Source organism: Salminus brasiliensis, chromosome 2 (genome assembly GCF_030463535.1).
Source record: "Salminus brasiliensis chromosome 2, fSalBra1.hap2, whole genome shotgun sequence".
Taxonomy (NCBI): domain Eukaryota; kingdom Metazoa; phylum Chordata; class Actinopteri; order Characiformes; family Bryconidae; genus Salminus; species Salminus brasiliensis.
The window spans coordinates 16,264,527-16,290,821 of record NC_132879.1 but is presented as its reverse complement, the minus strand read 5'-3'; the positions used below and the strand labels follow the sequence as shown (position 1 = coordinate 16,290,821).

General features: G+C 42.3%; 1 protein-coding gene across 1 annotated transcript in view; it reads left to right on the top strand.

Moving 5' to 3' along the window:
- The window catches only part of LOC140549628 (protein diaphanous homolog 1), a 126,494-nt gene that overhangs the window by 48,337 nt on the left and 51,862 nt on the right, over nucleotides 1–26,295 (top strand). The window contains exon 17 of the mRNA XM_072673377.1: nucleotides 2,869–2,983. Within this exon, the coding sequence (XP_072529478.1) occupies nucleotides 2,869–2,983 (115 nt within the window). The remainder of the gene's footprint in view (nucleotides 1–2,868; nucleotides 2,984–26,295) is intronic.

Here is a 26,295-nt window from a genome sequence, read left to right as displayed (position 1 = left end):
AGCGCATCATAATGGGGAAAGTAGAAAGGTATGTGGCGGTTGCTGATTGATAGGATCGGATGTGTGGAAGGAGGAGAAGAGGTGGGAGAACGGAAATCCAGATATGAGTAAGCGAGGAGAAAGCAAAGAAGAGGGAGAGAAAGAAAATTAAAGAGAGGAGGAGTATCTTGTCTCCGCTCCCTGAGCGTATTGGACCTTTTGTCCCGTTTTGGTCCTTTGTATAGAGAATCGGGATCAGTTTTAATGAGTTTCACCCCTCTCTCATCCCCCCACGTGCTTCTTTCCTCCCCCTTCCTCTCTTCATTATCTTTTCTCCTTTTCTTTAATCCTTGTTCTGTGCTCTTCTCTCGCTTCTTGTGTTTGGTTATTCATTCCTGTAGGCTGGAGATTGTTAGCGCGAGGCTCTGTATTTTCGCTGCAGAAGTGGGGCCTGTGTAGCAGCACTCTGACTGACACCTCAGAGACCTTTAGCAGGTCCCACTATTCACTCTGCCGGCAAAAGAGATTAATTGACTTGAAGCTGTGTTCATATAGTGTTGGAACAAGTTTCGGAGGTGCTGTGTCTTTCTGAGAGCGAAGCTCGTACGAGCCAAAGTAGAGTGTTGCTTGTGATAAAGCTTTCACTCATGATAATCCATTAAACCCCTAATTGGTAATCTCTGTAACTGGCAGGGTAGTTGTTATTTCTCCACTTTGAGAGGATTTCAGACAGCACAGATTCTGCTCGCTGTAATGCCAAACTTGTGTTTACAGCCTGGAATGTGCTCTATAAAAATATATAAGCGAACGGCAGCTAATGCATTGTTCAGTTATGGAGTTGCTGTTTGTAAGTGGTGGTGCAAATCTCTGATCTCAAATGCCTGGGTTCAGGTACAGTTATAAGTACATCACAGAAAGCATATTTCAGTTAGATTTGACTACACATAGACATAGAGGAACTGTTTAAACAGTGGTGTAATATAGGCAATGAAATCAGTGTGGTAAGTTTCTTTGGGGTTGAGCTCATAATTCAAATCAAATGTATTTGTATAGTGCTTTTACAATTGTTGTCTTGTTTTAGTTTAACATAATCAGTAATTAGTAAAAGACCAAAACGACCAGAAGCTAAACTAAACAGATGATTTTTCAACCTAGATTTAAAGATTGAGTCTGTGTCTGGGTCCCGAACGTTATCTGGAAGGTTATTCCAAAGTTGGGGGGCTTTATAAGAAAAAGCATTTCCCCCTACATGTGAATCCAGCCACTGCCTCTTTCCGAATTGCAGCAGAGGCAACATTGCCAGGTAGCTGACATGACTGGAGCAAAGTGCCAGGTCCCCAGCTCTGTTGCACCAGCTAACAGAAGCATGTGCTGGCCAACATTTGCTTAAGAGTGATGAGGAAATGCAATCTACCCATCTGGAGAGAAAATGGCCAATTGTGCTCTCTTGGATTTCGGACGCTGATGGCACAGCAATGTGGCTCGGGATTCAAACTTGGAACTTCTGGGCCATTCATCAATGTATTTTTATACCCCTACGTGTTAGTGTACTTAATCCCAGGGAAGTTGATTTTAACAGCCTCCTAAAGCTGCGTTTCCTCCCTTCAGATTCTTCGTCAGGCCTTTGCTGCAGCCGCCTTCAGTTACTGCTTCTATTGTGGGTCTTTCTGCCTTCAGTTTTTATCTGCAGTAAATGAAAAACATGCTCAGTTGGACTGAGGGCAGGTGATTGACACTGATGTTTAAGAATATTTTATGTCTTTGCCTTATGGAGTTTTTGGATTGCTTTCATGGGATGTTGTAGGTTGTAATTTCTCTGTACATTGGCAGCCGTACAGGTCATGCACATTGCCCCCACTATGTTTGACAAATAATGTGATATGCTTCAAATCATGAACCCCTTCTTTCCTTCTCCATACTTTGATTAATGCTGCTTCCATATGTCTAGAGAATCTTGGGCAGGGTTTTTTTTTCCCTCGTCGGTCTCATCTGGCCTTTCTGTTCTGAGTGTTTACGTCTTAAAGTAAACTCTATACACCTATCTCCTCCGGAGGGTTGTTCACTTCTGTGGTCCTCAGGGCTTTTTGGCGTTGCTGAGTACATCAGTGCAGTTCCTATTTGTATTATATTTGTTGACTGGTCCACTCCTGAAGTTTCTGCTCGCTCTCCGATAGGCTTGTTTTGTTTTTCAGCCTAATGTTGGCTTCTTACACATGCGTTGACACCTCTTTAGACTGCAAATTGAGAGTACCCATGAACAACTGCTAAATACAGATTCAACCCTTCAGACATGTTAGGTTCTTATTTCTTCATGAAATAAAAATGGAGCAGGCCACAACTGACCATGAAACTACTTATCAGTTAATTGTCTAATTGCTTCTGAGCCTGTGAAAATGGAAGGACTCTGTAAAGATGTCTGTAATTCTTAAATAGTTGTTTGAATATCTTTGTTAAACCCTTTTAATTAAAGCCGGAAGTCTACACTTCAGTCAGATCTTGATTGCTTCATTTCAGATCCATTAAGGTGGTGGACAGGGGCAAAATTACATAAATTGGCATGGTGCTAACAGCTTGTGATCTGACCTGTAAGTGCTTTCTGTTTAACTACACATCTTATTCCCAATCGGAAATCCGAAAAAGAGATGAGGTCTGCAGATACTCATTGAGACATTTTAGCTGGTTTAGATTTTATGGTGGTATTTTTATGCTCTATATTTTTCCTCTGTCCTGACTTTGTGGGATCAGTGCTATAAACTGACATCTGATATTTCCAGAGGGACAAATCTGAGGGTTTTGTAATTGATGGATGGGTTTCTTTTGGAAAGATGGATGGACAGGTGACCGGATAGATGGGCTGATGGATCTATGGCTGATTCTCTTGTGTTGCAGATTGATGCTGAAGATCTTTCTGAGAACAGTTTCTGGGTCAAGGCAAAAGAAGACCGCTTTGAGAGCAACGAACTCTTCTCCAAGCTCGCGCTCGCCTTCTCCTCCCAGACCAAGAGTGAGTCTTTTCCTCTGTGTGTGTGTGTTTTTGTTGAAAATTGATGGAGAAACGCATACACACGTACACACTTACACAAACTGTGCTATTTTTCACACTGTATGTTTTGCACAACTAAAGGAAAGTAAAAGGGGTGTATTTCTTTTCCTTCTTTTTCTCTCTCCACATATTTTTGATCCTCCTACGCAGCCTCCAAAGGTAAGCACACCCCCTCATTTGTGTGTGAGTGTGTGTGTGTGAGAGAGAGAGATAGACTCTCTTTGCTGCTCCGTCCTCTGAGACAGGAAGACAGAAAGAGCACTCACCGCAGGAGGCGGATAGCTTTGCTGCATTGGATGGATGGGGAAAAAATGGATGGATGGATGAAAGGAGGAGGGGGAGGAAGAGAGAAATCTCATCGCTCTGTAGTGGAAAGTCTCAGTGACAGAGAGGAGGATGTGGGTGGCAGAGAACTGGTCCCGCTCCCTCAGGGCTGTGTGTGTGTGTGTGTGTGTGTGTGTGTGTGTGTGTGTGTGTGTGTGTGTGTGTGTGTTTGGTGCTTACCTCAGGAGAACAGGCATCACACTTCTTATGACTTTATATGCAAAACTTCTCTCATACTGAATTAAATATGAGCAAGACCTTTTGGTGTGTGCGCGCGCGTGTGTGTGTATATCTGTCCTCTGGCAAGTCTGCTCTGTGTCAAACTACAGCCAGATATGTCCCTGTGGGGGGGATATTTGTGTGTGTGTTTCTGCAGCACTGTCCGTGCCATTCTTCCCCTACATACAGTCTCACAATCACCCCTTGCCCTCATACTTTCTTATGTCCCCACCCCTCTCTGTCCTTTTCTCCATCACATTCTCTCTCTCCTCTCTCTCTCCCATCTGTCTTTCTCTCTGTTCTCAGATTCATGGTTCTCTATTATGTCTCACTCTCCTGCTGTCATACTCTCACTCTCACGCTCTCACTTTTCTCTCGTGTGCCTGTGTCACATTCTTTTTCTCTCTCATTCTGTCTTTCTTACATTTCCTCTCTCTTCTCTCCAAGTTCTATATTTCCCTTTAGGTTCTCTCTCTGCTCCTGTCAGAACGCCCTCTTTTCCATATATACAAGGTTGTGTGCCAACGATAAGATCATGCAGACACACACACACACACACACACACACACGTGCATATAGGCACTTTTAATGTGAAATGAAAAATCTTAAAATGTCATATCTGGCAGCTGTATTGTCTTGGACTGTCTGAGCTGTGTGTGTGTGTGTGTGTGTGTGTGTGTGTGTGTGTGTGTGTGTGTGTGTGTGTCTGATTTGATGCAGGATAACCTTTTCTGATATGTCTTTAAATGAATGCTGCCCTTTTCATATTCTCCATCTGTCCAGTCCTGTCCATAAAAGTGTGTGTGTGTGTGTGTTAGCAGTTTTTCTGCTCTTTTCTTTGAGGCTATGGCGACCCAGTCTTGCGTTCCTCCCCCTTCTACCCTTCTTTTTCTCCTCCGGTCATCCCTGACTACTCAGCCAAACGAAAGGACAACACTGCTAGCCCAGAACAACCTATCACCTCCCTTCTTCCCTCTATCCTTCCCTTGTCCTTGCTGTCTCTCCTTCTCTCTTTCTTCGTCTCCATGCTGACCGAAGGGTCGCAGGTTAATGACCTCACATGACTTGTTGCTGATGTTGTATAAAGGGATCTGAAGCTAGCGCTTTATCTCTTCTGTCTTTCTGTCTCTATTTCTTTCTTTCTGTCTCTGTCCCTCTCTCTCCATTTTATCCTCCTCAACACCACATTACTCCAGCCCATCACCTAAACACCATGTTACTCCTCGCTGTCTCCTCAACTTCTCATTACTCTAAGTGTTGCCCCGAAACCAAGAGTTGTATGCACTGAAATGTTTGATTTGACTTCTTAGTTATTAGTGTTTATTATGTTAACCCTCAGAGTGCAGCGCATTAAATTCAATGTTTCTCAATGTTTCTGTAAATATCTTTGTAATAATACAGCACAATTCAAACTATTCTTGAATATGTTGAGCCCGCCCTTTCCATCGCATCTCATTGCTAGATTGTACATCAGGTGTACATCAAGAGTTATGCGTCTGTAAAAATGAATTTAGACACTCCTCTCTGCCTCTCGCCATGTCCAACTGGTGGATTTGCGTGCTATTTGCCTCTCCTCTGTAATTGATGGAGTTGTGCATCCGTCTGTTTTGTGTGAAACTGACCAGTCTTCTGCCCCTTTTATATACAATTTTATTCAGACCTTCCACTATTTTTGTGAGCATATGACTCCGGTAAACCCATTTCAAGCACCATAACAATGTCCACGTGAGTAAAGGTAAAGATTTTCTAAAAATTTAAGAACATATGCAGAAAGACTCCAGAGGGTTAAATGTTCTTGGCCCTGTTTTAGCATGTAGCAGTGTCTTCAAGGTAAGGAGACTTAGATAGGAGACTTGCATAGATTGTATGCGTGTGTTTTTTTAGGGCGTGCTTAGCTCTGTACTGAGCAGTCCAGTGATGTCTGATTTGGACTTTAATTCCAGTGCTTTTTGAAATGCCGACATGTTTTTTTATCTCGCATCGTTTTCCATGCAGGAATCCGGTGGACTGTTAGATGGGCCGCTACCTTTTGAAGTCTATACCTCACATAGCCCAATTAGCAAGCAAGTAAGAGGGGTGTATAGCTATAAACACACAGTATGGAAGAGGAAAAAAAGTGTGTCTGTGTGTGTTGTCTCATTATGAAGATGACTCTTTAATGCTCTCACTCTCTCCTGCTGCCAGCCTGTTTTTCCACTCTCCTCAGAGGGTATCATCTCTCTGCGGGGTGCACTCAGTGGCACCTGCCAGCCGGCTTTGCCCAACCCCTCACCTCTACTCTCACACACGCACGCTCACACTCACCTTCTGGGATGCATAATGCAGCCTGCTTTATTATAGCAGCGACCAGCGTCATAGATATACCCTCTAAATCACTCCTCACCTTTCCACCTCATATCTCTGCAGAGATCACTTGCACAGACACACACACACACACACACACACACACACACACATACACTCACTCACCTGCACACACTCCCACTGCTGGTACACATTAAACCTTTTAGAAAATACACCGGCAGGTTTAATTTTATATTTCCTCACACAGAGTGGGGTGTCTTGGGGTTTGGCTGTTGTCTGTCACTCCTCTGCCATCTGTTGCTGTCTAATTTCTTATTCCATTCCATTCCTTTGAGACTTTTCCAGAGACACTTGCTGAATGAAATATGGTGGTGGGCTGCCTGTTGTGGCACGTGGCTGTTCCTATACCCACCATGTCTCACTGTCTCATCTGACTTATTTCTGCACACAATCCAGCTCGAAACCCGTTTGTTCAGGTTTTGTGTAAGCTTGTTAGTGTGCTTGTGCATTTGCTGGAACAACCTTCTGCAGTAGTGTTGGTGCCTGCTGGTAATCTGCTCTGTAGTCTCTTCTGTCTGCTGATCAATAATCATGCAATGGCAGTCAAATGCCATGTGTTTGTAAAGATCACCGATTTACACAGAGAAACCAAATGGAGGGTAAAAACCCAACCGAACAACAGATGAACTTTTGTCAGTGTTTTGTTTGTCCGCCTGTGACTTTGACCTCCACCTCACACAAACACAATTAGGAGTCTTGTTCAAGGACTCTTGTGTTGTAGCTTGGCAGGGCAATCCAACCTTAGTCTGTCACAGGTAGGCCTGTCACGATAACAAAATTTTCTGGACGATTAATCGTCTCCTAAATTATCGCGATAAACGATAATATTGTCATTTTAAAGAGGTACTATAACTTTTTCTTGCTTCTGGGCTCCCCCTACAGTACAACTTCGTACTGCCTGTCAAACATTTTTAGCATGTTTTTGAATGCTGTTTTTTCCACCGTAATTAACGGCAGCATCTCTTGAGCTATATAGTGAGTTACACTATTTGTAAACGTGCACCGTTTTCCGCCATCACGTTTATATTTACACCGTCGAGCAAAGGCATCCGTTATAGTCACCTGCTTGGACGCCCCCTCTCCAAACGGGTTCTTTGTGTCCAGCTCGGAAAATTGAACTGGATGGTTGTGCTTTAAATGGGCTCTTAGGTTAGTTGTATTACCACCTTTTGTTGCCACTGTTTTTAGACAAAGACGACATACCGCCTCGTTAAAGCTGATGGGCTCTCCGCGCTCATTTGTCTTAAAGCCAAAGTGTTCCCACACTGGAGCAGTGCTATGTGGCTTTGAAACCAAGTCCATCTTGAATTACTTCTCCAAACTTTCTTTCTGGATCTGCATAACTTTTTTTGCAAATTCCTATTAGCCTTGAATATGTTCGCCAGCTAACATGCCTCCACCTGCGTCTGCCTCCTCTGTGTGCAACGCACGCGTTTCCTAACCGATAGATGTCGCTGTCTGGCCCAGACATGTCTTTGCCTTAGATAGGGAGCCGGTGAGAGAGCAGCACCGTGCGCCTTGCAGAAATCTTGCTGCGTTTTTTTTCTAATGTAAACAAACTCGCCGAAAACCAATTGGCTATTATCGGCGTCTGCTAAACTTATCGTGGACACGTCCATTTATCGTACGGTAAGTCGATAACGTAATTATCGCGACAGGCCTAGTCACAGGGAAGGCAGAGCTGTTACCTACTATACTAAAACAACACGATCTAAACAAACTTCTTCCACACTTCTTCTTACGCTGATGTTCGCATACCTTCCAGACCAGTTGGATTCTTCTTCCCCACAAAGGTCCCAACACAGTCTAACAATAAGTTCTCAATGCTGTTTAAATCCGATGATTGTGTTGTGCTTGACACCATCTGAACTTCATCACTCCTCAACTCTGTCTTTTTTATGTAGTTATCCATCAGAAAATAATGAGCTCACTTCAAACACCTCCAGAACAGCTGCTGAACATCAGTGAATGCCTTTTTCCAAACATTTGTAGACACCTGCCCATCAAACATTTCTTCTGAAAGTAAGAAATGTTTGATTTCTTGCTTTCTCTTTGCTGCAGCAACAGCCTTCACTCTTCTGGGACGATTTTCCGTTAGATGTTGGAACATTTGGAATGAAGTTTCAGCCACAAGAACATTATTGAGGTCAGATTCTGATGGTGGATTATTAGATCATAAAAGCCACTCCAGCACATCCCGAATGTATTCAGTGGTGTTCCATCACCCCAGAGAATGCAATTTCCACTCCTCCCCAGCCCAATGCTGGAAGGTTTAAAACCCTTGTCCCAGTTGCTTAACACTGGGCCCAATGTAACCTTGAGCTTAGATGCTATCAGTCTATTGGTGGTGCTTTTCTATGGAGATATACACACTTTGTGTAGAACTCAATACCTGTCAGCAATGGGTACACCATAATATGTAGCTCAGTTCACTAGTTAGAATAGGTGCCTGCCACTAATGAGTATTTTTCTATTGATTTGTTGATTTACTTTTTTGTGGGGAAAAATTGTTTAGATTAAAGTGAGCATTTCATTCAAGTTGCTTTAGTTCTGACAACAAATGGTATGTCACGTCACTGTATGTCAAAACTGTAAGCTTGGCAAATCCAGTGTGTTGAAAACTAAAAAGAAGTCAGCAGAGTAACCCCAACACTAATCTTTTCTAGTTCATGTATAGCCCTTATAAATGTAATAAGATTTATTTAAGAGATTCCCTACACAAGAAAATGTGCTTACTTTACTGGCAGAAATGAAATTAGATAAGCTACATGTCCCATAATGCCCATAGCACATGAACACACACACTGGCACTGTTGATCAGTGAAGAAGCATAGATTTTAGCCTTTCACTTATTCAGTGGTAATTCTAGGATAGCAGGCAGATGTGTAGCTGATGAGTGTTTTAGTAACTGGTTACGAAACATGACTGGTTTTGTCAGCCCGCCGTCTAGAGTTGCGCCATCCACACTTTGCTTAGAATAAAGCCATCTTTTTGTTTGGTTCTGATCTAAAGTACTCCAATATGTTCAACACCTTGGGGTTGAACATATTACAACCTGTTCCAGAAGAGTTCATAAGACTTCTCTGCAGCCGCCATTACCGTAGCTTTGAATAGAGTTGTCCATGATTGGAACAAAAGTGACTGAAGTCATTCAATTCCACACATATATATATATATATATATATATAATATGCATTTTACAAGCTTCTTTTGAGCAAGCTAGTGGCAACAGTGGCTTAGAAAAAATTCCTTGGGTTGAGAGGAAGAGTGTTGAGCGGAACCAAGACTGAAAAGGGGAATCTATCCTCCTCAGGTCGACACCGTATGATGGTAATAAAAAGGGAGTGAAGAAAGCAGAAAATTAAGCCATTTGGAAAAATAATTGTCTTATTAGGTTTAATTAATGCTGCCCAGCACTTGAGGGGATGTCTGACTTTGTGATTTCTAACTATATATGAATATGCGTCTCCTCTCACACTTTGTCAAGATCAATATCTTCTTCTCCATGTTTCTACTTTTCTGGCTCTCTAGTTATGATGATGAAGTAGATTTTGCTGTAAAGGTCAGAGTGCCTTAACAAAGCAGGAGCCCAGATAATGACGTTAGTCAGCTTAGCCATCCTTGGCCCCAAATGCAAATGGGTCTTGTGCTGTACCATTTTCTTTTCCGTTCACGTTACCCCTTATGATGTAATAGTCCCATAAAGTGGACATCATTCATGACACCAACCTCACACTTTAACACCTCCTTTCTAGTCTTAACATGTCCTCGTAAAGTGCTGTAAGAAATGTGTCCATAAAATGAATGTCCTTTTAGCACGCACTGCACTTGTCATAACATATTCTGTCCTCTATTAGTATGAGCCATCATTCAGAGTATCCTCAGTGCACTAGCTGGGCATAATTCCGTACTATATTTCTCTTTTTGCCATCGAGCTGAAGACTGTGCCCACATAAAGCTTTATAACGTACTTATCCCCAGAAATCAATCGCATGTCCATGGCCTTATTAAATAATATCCCACAAGTCCTCATTAAACATTTATTGTGTCTTTTAATGTTCACTCGTGAGTCCACGCTACACACACAACCAGCTGTGTGACTTTGTCCCCATGGCGCACGTATGTCTTTATGACCCAGCGATTACACACATTGGGTGCTTCTACGCCAGACCATTTACAGCACTTATTCTGTGATACGCCTACAGAAAGCAGCCCTACTGCAGTGACCCCATAAAGCCCTTTCAACTACAGGTGTCTAACTGCCTCCCGCTCTCACTCCAAATCGTGGCCTTAATGTCCTCTCTTTTCTGTCCATAAACCACTTTTATTTCCTCTTTCTTTTTCGCAGCTCATATCGTTTTTACTTCCCCTCGCACGGGGCACCATTTTTAGTGTCATTTAATGGAATGAGGCCATAGTGGAGGAGTTTTCTAGTCTTATATAGGAAGTTTTTGGTGGTAAAATGAAGACATTTACTTTTTTATGTTTTCTCTCTGCTCAACCAGCTGTCCGTCTGCCTGTCTGTCTGTTTTTGTGTTTGGAATTCCCAGTTCAACAATGTGGGAGTGATTGGATGTTCATCTCGGCTTGCTAATGGATGGGGGAATGGGAAGAATGCACAGAGGGAGAGAGGAAGCGAGTGGTTTGTGTTTATGGATTATGGTCTGTGGTTTGATTTGCTTCATCTTATATGGGCTTGTGTATTATTGTGGTAAACCCCTTAGAGGCAGGTTATAAAGTTTGTGTACACAGCTTATGTGGTGATAAATTACTGCCAGTGTTTTGGGAGTGTGAGTTTATTTAGGGAGCTTTCACCCAACAGTTCATTCTCTCTGCTTGTTCTGTTAATATTGAGGTGTGGGAGGGTGCAGTGCAGTGTTATTCTTAGTGTGATAAATGATGTTAGGATACACTTTTCCTAAATATATTGTATGTATTATGTCATTTGTAGTACGCTGAACAACTGCATGCATCATAGAAGCCTTTAGGATGATCTGTAAACAAAGCCACACCAGTGTATAGTAACCACTAAACTGAATGCATAGAATGTTATTTTAACACCATTGACACGTTAGCCTTATGTCCAGAATGACTTGCGTCGACTGTGTTATTTGCTATATTTTGATCTGATTGAATGTGTCAGAACCTTCAGAATCTCTAATGCAGTCTCACTCCCTATGTAGAGTGTATCTTCATACATGAGCTAAAGCTACAGCTAACTGATGCAGCACTGGCTCTGCTGATGAGGACTCCTTATCTTTATCTGCTTGAAGAGTTTTCTTCTTAGTGGAGGATGTTTTAACAGCTTAGTTTGTCAAAACAATATATTTGTATTGTTTCTTGGATTTTGCAGGACTTCCACCTTAAAGTCCTGTTAAACTCTAAAAGACACCTTTCACAAAATTTGTAGTCTACATCTTTTTCTATGATAAAACAAATTAAAAAAAGAAAAAGTTTTTGTCACTTTGAGAGAACTGACACTTTAAACGTTTAACCATGATGTACATACTCCAGTCCAACCTCCAATGTGCACATGCATGCTATTTAGTGCATTACACATTGAAGGCATTGTTTTAGTACATCGGGTATTGACTTTTAAAGCCCGAACCACTTCTGAACCTTAGTTTTGTTGAAGCAGAGAGACCTCTGGTGTCCTCTAGGCACTATTAACAGACATGATTCTCAGCAGCCACAGTGAGTAACTTCTCAGACATAGCTAATACAACGTGTAATAAAGCGTGTTTGTCGGAGTCTGCAATATGAAACTATTTACAGTGGAACATGAAAACCTAATGCAATATCTGTGGTTCTTGTTCTTTGACTATTCATAGCATATTTACAAACAGCCTCCTGCTGCCCTTCCATGTACTCATTTGTTTGAAAAGTATCCTAGACATTTGTGACATTATCTGATAAGAAAGCTGACCAGAGCTTTATTTGAAATTATAATTATGGTGACATTAGCTGTTAGCAGCCAGAACAAGACTGAAGTTGACTTCTAATTCTAACTCTCCATTTCATCTTAAATAGTGCAGCAGTTACTTTGTGTACATTTCAACAGCTGAATGTAACTGCTGCATTATTTAAGGTGGAACGGAAAGTTTGAGAAGGTTACAACTTGAGCTCACTTTGATGTAACCTTGTTGTAACCTTGTTGTAAACGACACAGCAACAACAAACAGTAGAACCACACTCCTTTCCCTGGTTTTACACCAAGAAAACCTGTGTGCCTACCGTGATTAAATAAAGGTAAAAACATATTAATCTATAAATTAATTGCACATCAGTAATTGAAAAACAGCTATCAGTTTAAAGTGTGTACCACTATATATTCACACACAACCTGATTTGACTGCAGCTGTGTAAAGGAACTGGGAGCTAAATGGTCAGATTGCGCAGGATTCTGGATTATCCAGAAGTTACATGAAAATCCAGTGATTTGGCGAAGTTGTAAGCTCTGTTATTTATAGAAACCCAAAGATCGTATAATACAATCAGCATTAAGATCAGGGAGCAAAAAGTCTGTGGTGTTTGTTTTGTACCTGAAAAGTAGTATCTAGAGCATTAGCACTAGAACATGTTACAGCAGACTACACCAGCTTTATTGGCGAAAAAGGCTACAGTCATGGAAGAGCTGGAACCATTGACTGTATTATATTGATATATGTGAAATATGCACAGTCTATACCCAGGCTTTGGTCTATGCTGACATTGGCTGGAAACTGTAGCCTCTGTTTCTGGAACTAGAGTTTGGTGATGAACCTTCTGCTTTTTCTTTAGGCAGCTAAAGCAAATGTGATTAATATTAATTAACCCCACAAATCGTTATTACTGACAATCAACTACACTGTAATTCGGTTTCTACTGCTGTTGTATCAGCTGCCTTTGTTGTAGCAAAGTGGGTAAAGTGAAACTTGTGAAATTAAATATGGTTAAAATGTCTGTGGGGGAGAGAGAGCGACAGCTTGGAGATATATCAGTGTGCATTTGTGTTTGTTGTGTGACAGAAAGAAGGAGATAAAGCAAGATTTATCCATGCAGTGTCCTGCTAGTGAATAAATCATCTCTCTCTCTCCATTTCTCTGTCTCTTTATCTCAGTCTTTCACGCGCTCTCTCTCTCTCTCTCTCTCTCTCTCTCTCTCTCTCTCTCTCTCTCTCTCTCTCTCTCTCTCTCTCTCTCTCTCTCTCTTTCTCTCTCTCTTTCTCGCTCTGTCGTGCGTGCTGCCTCTTTCGTCTTTCTTTGTGAGGTTAATGCATAGGTCACTAATGCCATGCGCAAGAACCTCTTATTCTCTTTACTAGATATCCATATGCCTCCACAGCTCTGCTTTTCTCTGTATTTGCTCTCTCAGTCCACACTCCAAGATGGTTTTCCCTTTTCTCCCTTTTATAGTGGTTCCTTTACTTTGCAGTACTGAGGATTTTTCCCCAGCTTTATTCTTTTTGAAATGCATCTGTAAGATGGGATTTGAGAGTCTAGGCTTGGTTTAGTTATGAATTCTAGAGTAAACTGGTGCGTGTGCAAGTTTGCATAGTGAAGCATAAACAGCGTCTGAGTGAGAATGGCTGTTCATCTATTGCCTTTCACAGTATAATGTAGAGTGAGTGTTTATGTGCTCTTATCTCTGTAAGAAGTGAAGTTTTCTCTGACGGTAATTCAAGTGTTTCGCTGGCTCGATTGAGCTTCAGTTGTTATTCTTTCTCTCTGTTAAACACATGCGCGCGCACACACACACACACACACTTTCTCTCACTCCCTCTCTCTTCCCTATACCAGCGTTGTGTAATGTGTTGGTTCGAGGATGTCTCCTCGCATTCATTTCCTCTTTATCACACTCGAACACATCTGTTGGCTTGCCTCGCTGCCGCTGCCAAACGCAACAGATTATTTACCCAAACAGCCTGCGCTTTTGTGCCGCCGCTCCGCTCCCATTCCAGCTCTCGTTTACATGCAAATTCAGGACGCTCGCTGGAGCCTCCCATACATTATAGCGCTCAGCCATTTTAATCTGTGCTTTATCTGCCCAAGATTAGCCACGTTTTAAACAAGTTCCACAGAGAGAAGGAGAGGGAGAGTGAGAGAGAGAGAGAGAAAGAGGGAGAGAGAGAGAGAGAGAGAGAGTCCATTACCATTTAAATGCTTATTGCCATTAAGGAGGCGGAGGAGAGGAAGAGAAAAAAGAAGGAAGATATTTAATGGGGATTTAGTGAAATGCTGTTAAAGATGCTACAGCAGTGCTTCTAATCACAGAGCTGCGCTGCGACTTGCATTACCCTTCCATCATCAGGTGCAAAGACAAGGGATCACTGTGGGGGAACACGAGAGTGCGAGTGCGGGAGGCAAACTGTAAAACCGAGAGTAGATTGTGGTCAGAGGATGTGACCTACCTAAAGATCAGGCCTGGCATTTTGCAGTGTACTCTTGTGTGCGCCCCATCCGCATCCCCATATGTCTGCCTGTTAGCGTATGTGAGGCTGTTAGGGCTTTGAATAATTATCAGGAGGCATATGTTACTTCATTAATTCATTCATTTCAGGAGGGAAGGGGGTTACAAGTGTCTGCAAGTGGGACAGCGATGGGGACAGTGATGGTTTCAGAGAGACAGAGCAAAGGGAATAGCCTCAGACAGAGAAAAAGAGAGAGTGTAAGTTAAGAATTTAAAGTGGCACGAGCACTAGTAAGAGCGCGCGCGAGTGTGCGTGTTATGCGGGGAAGCGGCGCAAACATGAAAAGCAGAGCTGATTAGGCCTCTCCTCGGCTCTCTCAGATGATGGAGATTGTTTTTAATTATTTTTTAACTGCATTAGCCGTGCCGCTCCCATGGGCTTTAAGCTGACTGTGGCTTCTCTTCTGGCCCCCGCTTTGATGCCACTGATAACAGCGAAGAGAGAGAGAGAGAGAGAGGGAAGACGCCGCAGCCTCATCTTCAAAGCAAGAGATGACAAGATAGCAGCATTAACAGCCCTTCTTCTTGCCTCTCTAACTCGTTCACTTGCGCACGTACCCTTATCGCGGAGAGAGAGGGATTCAGGGCTTCACTCCAGCACTGATGCTTGTGCAATTAAAGTTAAGCTGGAAGAGAAAAGGGGGATGAGGAAAGCGGGACCATTACAGAAGAGAAGGCATGTAAGTGGAGGATGCTGGGGCTTTCGAATTACTGGATGATTTTTTTGCCTCCCCCCTTTTGATATGATCAGCTATAACAGTTGGGCACTACAGCTACCTTAAATGTACTGTGCACTCCCATACAGACATACACACACACACACACACACATCCATGTGCATGGTTAAACCAATTTACTTTTCTTGAGAAATTAAAGACCTGTGCCTAAAGCAGAGAGCAAGGCAGCGGCTTCTTCATTCCCTGAAAATGTCTTATTATTTTTCATTTTTTTATCTGTAATTACAGTATGAGAACCACTCTTTAGGGCAAAATGGACAAAACTATTATGAGCTCATAACTTTACGGCTAACTTATTCTCAACTATCCAGACACAAGTTTAAAAAAAAAAAAAAAAAAAAAAAACACACAGCGCACAGTGCACACGTAATTAACTCTGATATCCCTTCATTACATCTGTCTGAAAGTGATTTTCTATAGTATGTTTCTAAGACTCCTAGATTTGAGCTCAATCAGACATAATGTAATCGAAACACACAGTACCTGTTTCTGCACTGACATGTCTTCCTTCTTCAGTGGGATTATTGGCAAATTACAGAGTAACTGAAGGTGTGTGTAATTGCAGGTCAGAGGAGCATCAAGATGATTTTGAAGCTGTTATTTTAAGGTACAAATGCTACATAGTGTTACATGCTTAAAAAAATACAGTACTGACATTTATCCATCCTCACGATCATGAGATCTGCTTACCGCCCTCACCAACTACCATCTTCAACACACCGTTTACTGCCCTTACCGACATTTGAGGTTGTCAGATTAGTGAACATTTAAAAATTAATTATTGGCAAAATCTAATCTTTTGCGCTTATCAGAATTTTTTTGTCCATGTAAATTTGCTCCGTCACTCTTCAATTAAAACTCTAAAAGACCAACCACCCAGTCAGACCGTTTTATTGTGTGTGTTGGTGAGGGCAGTAAGTACAGTCCATGTCGGTAAGGGTGGTAGTACTTCTTGTTCTTGTCCACGAGGGTGGTAATTGACGTCTGTGTCAGTGAGCGTTGTAATCTGTGTGCGTGTTTGTGAGGATGTTAAACCTGACCTGTAGTAGGGGAAAAAGTGTCTTGACCATTGATATACCGTTGAGTTCAGCACGCCAGACATTTATTGTACCACCTCCCATAACCTCCACATGGTTCTTTCACTTTGGATGGTTTATGTCTCTCTGCTTGTGAAATGCATGTGTAAAACATATATTTTAGTGGTGGATCATAGCACAAATTCCACTTCCCTACTGTAGGGGAGCCCAAGAGCTAGTAATACCAATTACCGTATGATGCTGCTTTAAGTGGGCTAATTACATGTGTATGTAGAAGAGCTGTTAGTCAAAAAACTAACTACTCCACGCAAGTAGGCAAACGCAAATGCCATCGCCTGGCCAACGCTCTGCAAATGCCAGGTCCTGCTGTACAAACTCAGCGCGCATTCTTAAATTACTGTGGCACTTGCACTCAGGCCTCAGCAGGGTAATAGAGGACAAATCAAAATTGGCCCATCTGACAGTCGACTGGAAAAAGCACACCAGTGGTACAAGACAACATGGCTGTCGCTGTATCAGCCCTTGTGGGAACATGCGGTTACATTGCAATATGAAATGCGTTATGACACATTTTTGAACACAACTACATGCGAAACCCAGTCTACGTTTGCCACCTTGCGTAAAGTATGTTTCAGGCCTTAAGGTGAGTGCCTAATGTGTGTGTCGGTAAGGATGGTAAGTAAATTGCGGAATCCTTACTGTCCTCACCAACAAATTCTCCTTCACTGACACACACTCCCCTTACAGTTCTCACCGACATATACACTGCCCTCACCGACATGAGATTCGCTCACTGTCCTCATCAACATGCGCTTCCCTTACTGTCCTCACGGACACCCCAGGCTCCCCTTCTGCTCCAACTTGAACTGCACTTACTGCACTCGCCAACACACTGTGCTTGCTTTCCACACCGACACAGCGTGTTGGAAAGGACAGTAAGGGGAGTGTATGTAGGTAAGGCCATTAAACACACTGTGTTTCAGGGTGTGTGTATGTGTTTGTGTGAGAGGGAGAGAGGGAGAGAAAGAGAAAGAAAGAGTGTGTACCTGTTCACAAGCATGGTCTCAGCACCCAGAGAGCCAGGCTTGGTTGGCATTTGGATCAGACATTAAGCACACATGGTATTTAAAGTGCCTTCCATTTGCTTCTGACCTTAATTTTTGCCCTTTAGATGCACTTATTTCTCTCTCTCTCTGTCTGTGTGTGTGTGTGTGTGTGTGTGTGTGTGTGTGTGTGTGTGTGTGTGTGTGTGTGTGTGTATGGGCTGCGCAACACTTGTTTCTGAATGTGTGCATCTGTGTGATTGTCAGTGTCTGTCTCCTATTCTTTGTTCCCCTCCAGGCACATTTAATTTTTCACTGTGCCCCTGCTGTTGCATGGAAATGTGTAGGGTATTTTCTTCTCTCCTCTCGCGCACACTGTCTCGCACATGCTTTCTGTCCTCATTGAGTTTACTTTCCATCGTTTCGCTTTTTCTGTTCCTACTTTACAATGTCAAACTTTTTTCTTAGTATTTGAATATTCTACTTTTTGTTCTCGCGCTCTCGCTCGCTCTCTCTCTTGCTCTCTCTCGCTCGCTAATCAAAGCAAGGTATTCCACTTAGTCTCGTACTTGAGAAATCCCCTGAAGACATTCATTCATTTTGTCCATTTTCAGGTACTTCTACCCCACTGCGTCTACACCCACCCCCACATCTGCCCACCCACCCCCACATCTCCCCACCCTGAGCTCTGAATTTTTAAACTGTTTGAATTAAAAATACACGAGCAGCTCATCTAAGAGAGAGAGAGATGAAGAGATAGATTTCCCCCTTTCCACTTGTTTTAACCGCACTTTCGCATTTATTTCCAAAAACCCCAATCTATCTCCTTAATTATATATGCTGCACATCTCCTCTCTCTAGCACTGTAGCTCTCACTTCACACACACACACACACACACACACACACACACACACACATACACTCTCTCCACTGGCAATTTGAACTTCAGACTTGCTAGTCTTAGCTGGTTTTGGGAATTAACCTGTTCTGAGTGGACTTTAAAGTTGGACCAGACCAGAATGTAAAAGCTTGTTTTTTTTGTTTGTTTGTTTTGTTTTTTTGTTTTACTCTGTAACTGTAGACTTTGTAAACATTGTTTAGGGTTGAGACTGTATGTGATGCAGCTGACAGTCTGATTTGTACTGCAGGGACAGTCCTTATGAAAACAGCATTGTGTAAAAAGGTGACACATTGGTGTTGAAGCCAGACCTGGTACCGCCAATGTGGCACATATATTATAATGACCTGAATTGAAGTTGTCTTGTATATGTAAGGATTCTAAATATCTGGCAATGAGGACATTACGTGCTGTTATTCTAGCCGTGTGGTCAACATACATTCAGCGTGACAGTGCAGTTAAAACAGAGAAATGGGGTATTTAAGGTGCATGTTAAAAAGGTAGTCTATAAAACGACCCTGTTTACTCCTGGTGACTTTGTGTCTTGTGCATCAGGATTATATCTGGGTAAGTCCCAGCCACACCAAATTGCAAGTACTCTTTTAAACTGGTATGTATGCTGAGTTTTCTGGTCTCCATACTGACTGTTGCATTTAGTGGTATCTAAGCTTAGAGGTATCTTTTGTAAAGCACTTTTGGGAGTCGCTCTGGGTAAGAGCACCCAAGATGCATTTAAAGCAGATAAAAATCCGATCACCCAAACACTTGAGGAGCCACGTTATAGAAGTGTAAACACATTCATCTCTCTAAGACTCGTTCAACAACCAAAATCAGTAGTTTTCTCATCAGCACGGACTGCCACAGCTATTGCCTTCCCCCAAGTTTGAAGAAATGCACGATGGCATGTAAAATTGTGGATTTCAAGGCAGCTTTAGCACAGCACAGGGCGAGGCTGAACTGGTAAAGAACTGGTTGCAGCCTAACGAGCGGATTTGCATATTCCATTTTCCACAAAGCAATCAGATTTCAGTCTGACTAATCGGAATTTATTTGACTACTTTGTGTCAGAATACAAACCAGATACTAGTCACATGAAGTGACTGGGTGTAAACAGGGTCAGTGTGGTCAAGTGTGGTAGTTTAGACTGGTCACACACGTTGGAGGTGATCTAGATTACCTATTGTTTGTTTGTGCTCATCTTAAAGCAGCTTTATGGTTTAGCCGTACCGGTCAAATAAGCTTATAAATACTGGACTTGGGCTGTTGTAAGTCTCTGTGAATACTAAAAATATTTATTTATTTAATGTCTTTCAAAATCAGTGTAAACAAATAAATAAAGAGAGCCAGCTTAATTTGCTTAATTGTGTTGCACTGTTCCGCTTTCAATTTGGACTGCAGTGTGTGGAGTGATGCAATGTATTGTGCTGAGGTTCCGATAGCTCTGACTGTCTTCCCCACTATTCATCTGTGCAGTGTTTATTTCAGTTAAAGTAAATGATGCCTTATTTTTATTGCAGGGGATTGTCTGTGGTAAAGATATGGTCATGTATTTACAGAGGCAGCAGACAAAAATAAACCAACTAAATTGGAGCATCCTTAATATTGTGTTACTTTTTTGCCTGTTAGGAAACACCAAGCCAGTCTTTCTGGAGATCCATGGCAACTCCTGAAAAGTGTTTGTCAGAGTCCCCCCCCACCTGTTTTTTAAGTGGCTGTATTGTTTGTTTCTCCGTGCACAGACAGAGATTAAAATCAAAGTGAACTATCAGCAAGCGAGGAAGGGAATCAGAGACTGACAGAAGATCAAATGTGAGATCAAAGGACCTGGTTATTGAGTGATAGACAGAGAGCGAGAGGCAGCGAGACAGTGAGTGTGTGCAAGCGAAGCCCCAGCTCAGCGCCCGTTGCCGCATGTGACATGCGTTGCCGTGGCAGCAGCCTGATTGCGATTGTTCCGAAGTATTTGGTGCTCGACTTCCACCTGCTCACAAACCGGGAGCGACGGAGCGAATTAAACGTGTGCGGCGGAAAGACCAGCGGCAGTTTCATTCTCTCTTAACCACACACTTGTTTCTGTACAGCCATACACACACAAACCACACACACAAGGTATGGTCATAAGTGTACTTATGTACTTATTAATGCACTTTTTGTATTATTGTTTAGTTTGTGTGTGTGTGTGTGTGTGTGTGTGTTTATATAATATATATTCTTCTCGCACACTTTCGTCTGAAAATGTGCAGGACCTTTATGTGTATAACCTTTAGAAGACATACACAGACACTGTCATTCCGCCATAGGCACATGTACAAACACACCCCCATGAACCTTTTCTACACACACTTTATGAACTGTGTGTGAGGGTGCGCATGTGTCTGTCCATAGAGACTGGTTGCTGAATACTGCATGCCACTTAGAGCTGAACATGAGCAAGCATTCAGAGAGATAGCGAGACGCTGAGTGAATAAAGCATGTTAATGCATCTGTCCATCAGTCCATCTCCCGCTGGGAAAGAGAAAGAGAGGGAGAAAGAGAGATGGGGAGAGTGAAAACATGAAGGTGAAAGGTGTGTGTGGAATAAAGTAAGAGTGGTTCATGTGTGATTCTATAGACTGGTTTCTCAAAACAAGATATGGGAGAAAGTGCTTCAAGTCTTTGCAGTAGAGGCAGTTGACAAAATATTCAAAAGAGGGTATTAAAATTCTAGTGTGTGTGTGTGTGTGTGTTAGAGTTTCTTTGATTTAGTGCATCTTTTGATTTCAGTGTTTGAATCCCTGCACTAAAAGCTCCTAGTGGACTGTAGATCTTAAGTCCTGTCAATAAACTGAGATGAGCTTTCATGACCAGGATAATCTCTCACACTTACTGCTCTCCACAGACCTATAATTCATATGGCAAGGAAACAGCTCTGCACAAAGAGGTGTGTGTTTGAGATGACACTCACACACACTCGGATTAGGGTTTGTAGGTTTTGGGTTAGGTTTAGTGTGGTCTGGGTAAGGATTAGGGTTTGTGTGGTTTGGGTTAGGATTAGTGTGGTTTAGGTTAGGGTTGGGGTTAGTGGGGCTTGGGTTAGGGTTTGGGCTTGGATTAGGGTTTGGGCTTGGGTTAGGATTAGGATTAGGGTTTAGGCTTGGGTTAGGATTAGGGTTTGGGTTAGGATTAGGGTTTGTGTGGTTTGGGTCTGGATTTGGGTTTGGGTCAGGATTAGGGTTAGTGTGGTTTGGGTTAGGAATTAGGGTTAGTGTGGTTTGGGTCAGGATTTGGGTTTGTGTCTGTGTGATTGGGGTTTGGATTAAGGTTGATGTGATTTAGGATTAGGGTAACTGCTTTGGGTCAGGATTTGGGTTTGTGCGGTTTGGGTTAGGGTTAGTGTGGTTTGGGTTAGGGTTAGGGTTAGTGTTATTTGGGTTAGGATTAGGGTTTGGGTCAGGAATTAGGTTTGTGTAGTATGGGTTAGGATTAGGGTTAATGTGGTTTGGGTTAGGATTAGGGTTAATGTGGTTTGGGTTAGGATTAGGGTTAGTGTGGTTTGGGTTAGGGTTTGGGTCAGGATTTAGGTTTGTGTAGTATGGGTTAGGATTAGGGTTAGTGTAGTTTGGGTTAGGATTTGGGTTAGGATTAGGGTTAGTGTAGTTTGGGTTAGGATTAGGGTTTGGGTCAGGAATAAGGTTTGTGTAGTATGGGTTAGGATTAGGGTTAATGTGGTTTGGGTCAGGATTAGGGTTAGTGTGGTTTGGGTCAGGATTAGGGTTAGTGTGGTTTGGGTCAGGATTAGGGTTAGTGTGGTTTGGGTCAGGATTTGGGTTTGTGTTTGTGTGATTGGGGTTTGGATTAAGGTTGATGTGATTTAGGATTAGGGTAACTGCTTTGGGTCAGGATTTGGGTTTGTGTGGTTTGGGTTAGGATTAGGGTTAGTGTGGTTTGGGTTAGGATTAGGGTTAGTGTGGTTAGGGTTAGTGTGGTTTGGGTTAGGGTTAGTGTGGTTAGGGTTAGTGTGGTTTTGGTTAGTGTGATTTGGGTTAGGATTAGGGTTAGTGTGATTTGGGTTAGGATTAGGGTTAGTGTGATTTGGGTTAGGATTAGGGTTAGTGTTATTTGGGTTAGGATTAGGGTTTGGGTCAGGAATTAGGTTTGTGTAGTATGGGTTAGGATTAGGGTTAGTGTGGTTTGGGTTAGGATTAGGGTTTGGGTCAGGAATTAGGTTTGTGTAGTATGGGTTAGGATTAGGGTTAGTGTGGTTAGGGTTAGGGTTAGTGTGGTTTGGGTTAGGATTAGGGTTAGTGTGGTTAGGGTTAGGGTTAGTGTGGTTTGGGTTAGGATTAGGGTTTGGGTCAGGAATTAGGTTTGTGTAGTATGGGTTAGGATTAGGGTTAGTGTGGTTTGGGTTAGGGATAGGGTTTGGCTCAGGAATTAGGTTTGTGTAGTATGGGTTAGGATTAGGGTTAGTGTGGTTTGGGTTAGGATTAGGGTTTGGCTCAGGAATTAGGTTTGTGTAGTATGGGTTAGGATTAGGGTTAGTGTGGTTTGGGTTAGGATTAGGGTTTGGGTCAGGAATTAGGTTTGTGTAGTATGGGTTAGGATTAGGGTTAGTGTGGTTTGGGTTAGGATTAGGGTTTGGGTCAGGAATTAGGTTTGTGTAGTATGGGTTAGGATTAGGGTACGTGTTATAGCCAGGGTTAAGTATAGGAATAGTATGGATGAGGTTGGGTATAGGTGTAGCATTACTTGGCTACAATAATGCAAAATGAGGGTCCTCACAAATGTAGTAAAACAAGCATGTGAACTGCAGCTGTCCTGCACTGCTGGGACACTGTAAGTCATCCTGCTCTACTGTGCTGGTGTATGAAGTACACTTGAGTGGCACTCTCCCCCCAGAGAGTGCACACTTTGGAGTGCACACTTCACACAGGACAACTTATCTCATTATACGGCCCATATAACCCTAACTATCATCCGACTGTCGCTTAACACACATGGGACACTACTTATACGCACACACACAGGCACAGTGTCACAGTCTATCAGGGCCTGTGTTGTGTAGGGAGGTTGTCAGTTAGGGCTCAGTGCTTATAATCCTGCTAATCTGGATTAATTAGGATTTTATTCTGTAATCTGATCACACTGATCCATGTACTAGCAAAACTCCCTTGTGCTCCATTTCTTTCCTCACTCATTCCCACTCTCTGTCTGTAATAGTATGAAATACGGCTTTACTGCTGCTGCTAGTCTTTCGCACCATTTATTGAACTGATACATGATACATTTATTTCAATGCCAGACAAACAGGAATCTGCCTGGCAATGCCTATGTGCTGTGTCTGTGAAATGGCGTGGATTTCTTTTCAATTAAGACACAACAGTGTTTGAGGTTCATAGTACAGGTCCATAGTACAATACAGGCATAGGTTCTATGTACTGAGCTCTCATTTTTCAACTATGCCAAAGTAAATACAGTTCAAAGGGTTCCACTATCATCAAAACCCCTTTTTAGTGCTATATAGAATCCATTATGCTTAGTGTGTGCCTCCCAGCATTCACTGCTTTGAGCAGTATGAAAGTTTAGCATTTAAGACTTGAGAATGGCCCAATGGAGTTTTGCCTAATCCACATAGACACGATTCTTATGATTCTTATTCTTTGTAATCAATAAATTAACCTTTGACTTTACAATGCCCTCATCTATGTTTCTCAAGAGAACACCTTGCCCACAAACTAGCCAGAATAATACAATACATTGAGCCTGTTTACATGCATTTTGTATCCTGAAAGCATCTGGATATACTTTGACCAGATTCTGTTTACACTTGTCATTAAAATGCATCCCCAGCATGACCAGAAGAGATCCAATTTTACGTTCCCACATGAAAAGCACACCAGTGTGTACATCATTTTGTTTCATTTTCTGGAAACAACAGTCTCTCATCAAGCTTGTCTTAGAACAATAGATAGTCCTCACATTCCTGTAACAGCTCTTTTAGGAAAATGCGGAAACTGGCTGTTGTAAAGTGTACTGAATTGTAAAGTGTAAAGCGGGTAGATGGAGTGCAGTGTGCACCTGACAGTCTGCAGTTTGGCTGCTGTTGATGGGCCTTCAAGTTTGTGGGTGTGTGTGTGTGTGTGTGTGGGTGTGCGCGCAAGACAGGGAGAGACATTTTTAGGCTGGTGCTCATAAGGTCCATGTGTGAGGTATAGTATGAGTCTCATTATATCCAGCCCTCCGGCTCCAAACCTTTATAATACGCACACACACAGCATTAGATATACTCATATTACTCTTGCACTCTTTCGTGTAACTTTCACTTCACCCTCCCATGTTTCTTTGTTTCCACAAAGGACAGAGCTCTCTCTTTCATTATCTCTCTTTCCCCCACTCCCTCTCTCCCTCCTATCTCAGTGTCCATCATTCTTCTACAGGCTGAAGCTGCCAGTCACTGACGCTGAGCCGCTGTGCTGGCTGCCTTTGTGACGGCTTTATATTTAGATGTGCACGTTAATGTGTTTGTCTTTTTGGAATTGCTGCAGATGGAAGTGTGGGCCTTTTGATTCATGCCTATCTGAGTGTGTGTTGTTTTTTGCTGCAGCTTTGACTGTGCATCTGCTTGGGTGTGTGTGTCTATTTCAGACAGGCAGGCTCTGTCTAATGATAAGGGTTTTTGTTTTTTTTGTTTTTTTAAATGTGTAATTAAACATTTATCCTCTGCCGTTTCACACTACCACTCCTACCAGTCTTTTGCTTATGAATTCTATACCCTCTGTCCTGTCTGTTGGTCTCTCTCTCGCTCAGCCTTAACTGCAGCTCGAAACCTTTGTTTTGTGTGTGTGTGTGTGTATTTTTACTGCGGTGTCATTAAGAATCCATTTCAGCTTGGTCTTTGTGACTTTTCATTACCTAGAATAAAACCTTGTGCAAACAGACAAACAAGAGGCTGAACAAGTGGTTCTCATGGATGCTGAACTGCAGAGTGTAGTGTTTTTCTATGTCCTAACAGACCCAATTCAACTCAAAGGACAATTATCAGGCCCTCCATACCAAGTACTCCATTTGCTCAGTTGTGTAACAGTAGTGCTATCTCTGCTGAGAGCCTCTGTCCAAATGTAAATGTAAACACACAACACACAAGCTGTCTAAACACAGAAGGCTAAGGCCAGGGGAGTCTGAATGCTAGCTAAGTAGTTTACACTTTGTCTGTAATGGTCTGTCCAAAATTTTCTTGAGTTCTTTTGGCTTTCAGGAGGTTCACTGGTGACATTTGGTCATCTTGATTCTTGTGTTCACTGGAATTGATGTATATGGTCATATCAAAATACTATGACCTAATAGTGGGAATAACCACCTTTTGCCTGGGTGACACTAGTGAGACATCATGGCATGGACTGTATTAAGTAAAGTCTTCATTCCCCTCTGGCATCAATGGCCCATGGGGCACCACTGTTATCCCATTTGGAGGCACTTGCTGTGTAAAAAGTCCATTGTTTTACGCTTCCACTATGGTGGCTGTAGGACATGTCACAAAGTTAGTGGTGTCCCTTGTTGCCTACCCTCTGGTCATGTCTATTATATTAATAAAACCATTTATCTCAATTGAGTTTAACTCAAATGAGTGCATTTGCTTCTAAAAAAAAAAAAATCCACCAGATCACATTAGAACAGATGCAAGTGAAGGTAAATGCAGTAAGTAGGATGAATTTCTCATTTGAAGAAAGTAGTTGAGATCTTGTGAACTAGTCTGAAGAACAAAGCTTGGTTCCAGATTTCCCCTGGACGCCCTCAGCCAGCACATGGATTTGTTAAATTCCTTTACTACCATGGTTTAATGTCATTACTGATTCACCAATTATGGTGTTGGATAATACTAGGGTGGTCTAAATAATACTGGAGTCTCATGAAGAGAACTTTGGAGATGTTTTATAAAAAAAAAACAAAGTGGTGGAAAAACCCACTACTTCCTGTAGAAATGTTACTTTCAACGTTTCTGTATGAATGCATGTATTCTAATACTAACACATTACTTCTAATAAAATGTTATATAATGAGATGGTCAAAGTACCAGAAGTCATAGTCACCAAACTGGAACATTTCCGTACGTTTAGTAAATAATGATGGAAAGGTGCCAGAGGAATTTTTTAAGCACCCTTCCCTAAAGCACACGGAGTGTAGGGTAGCAGTATGCGGTCAGTATGATTGATAAATTTACATCAA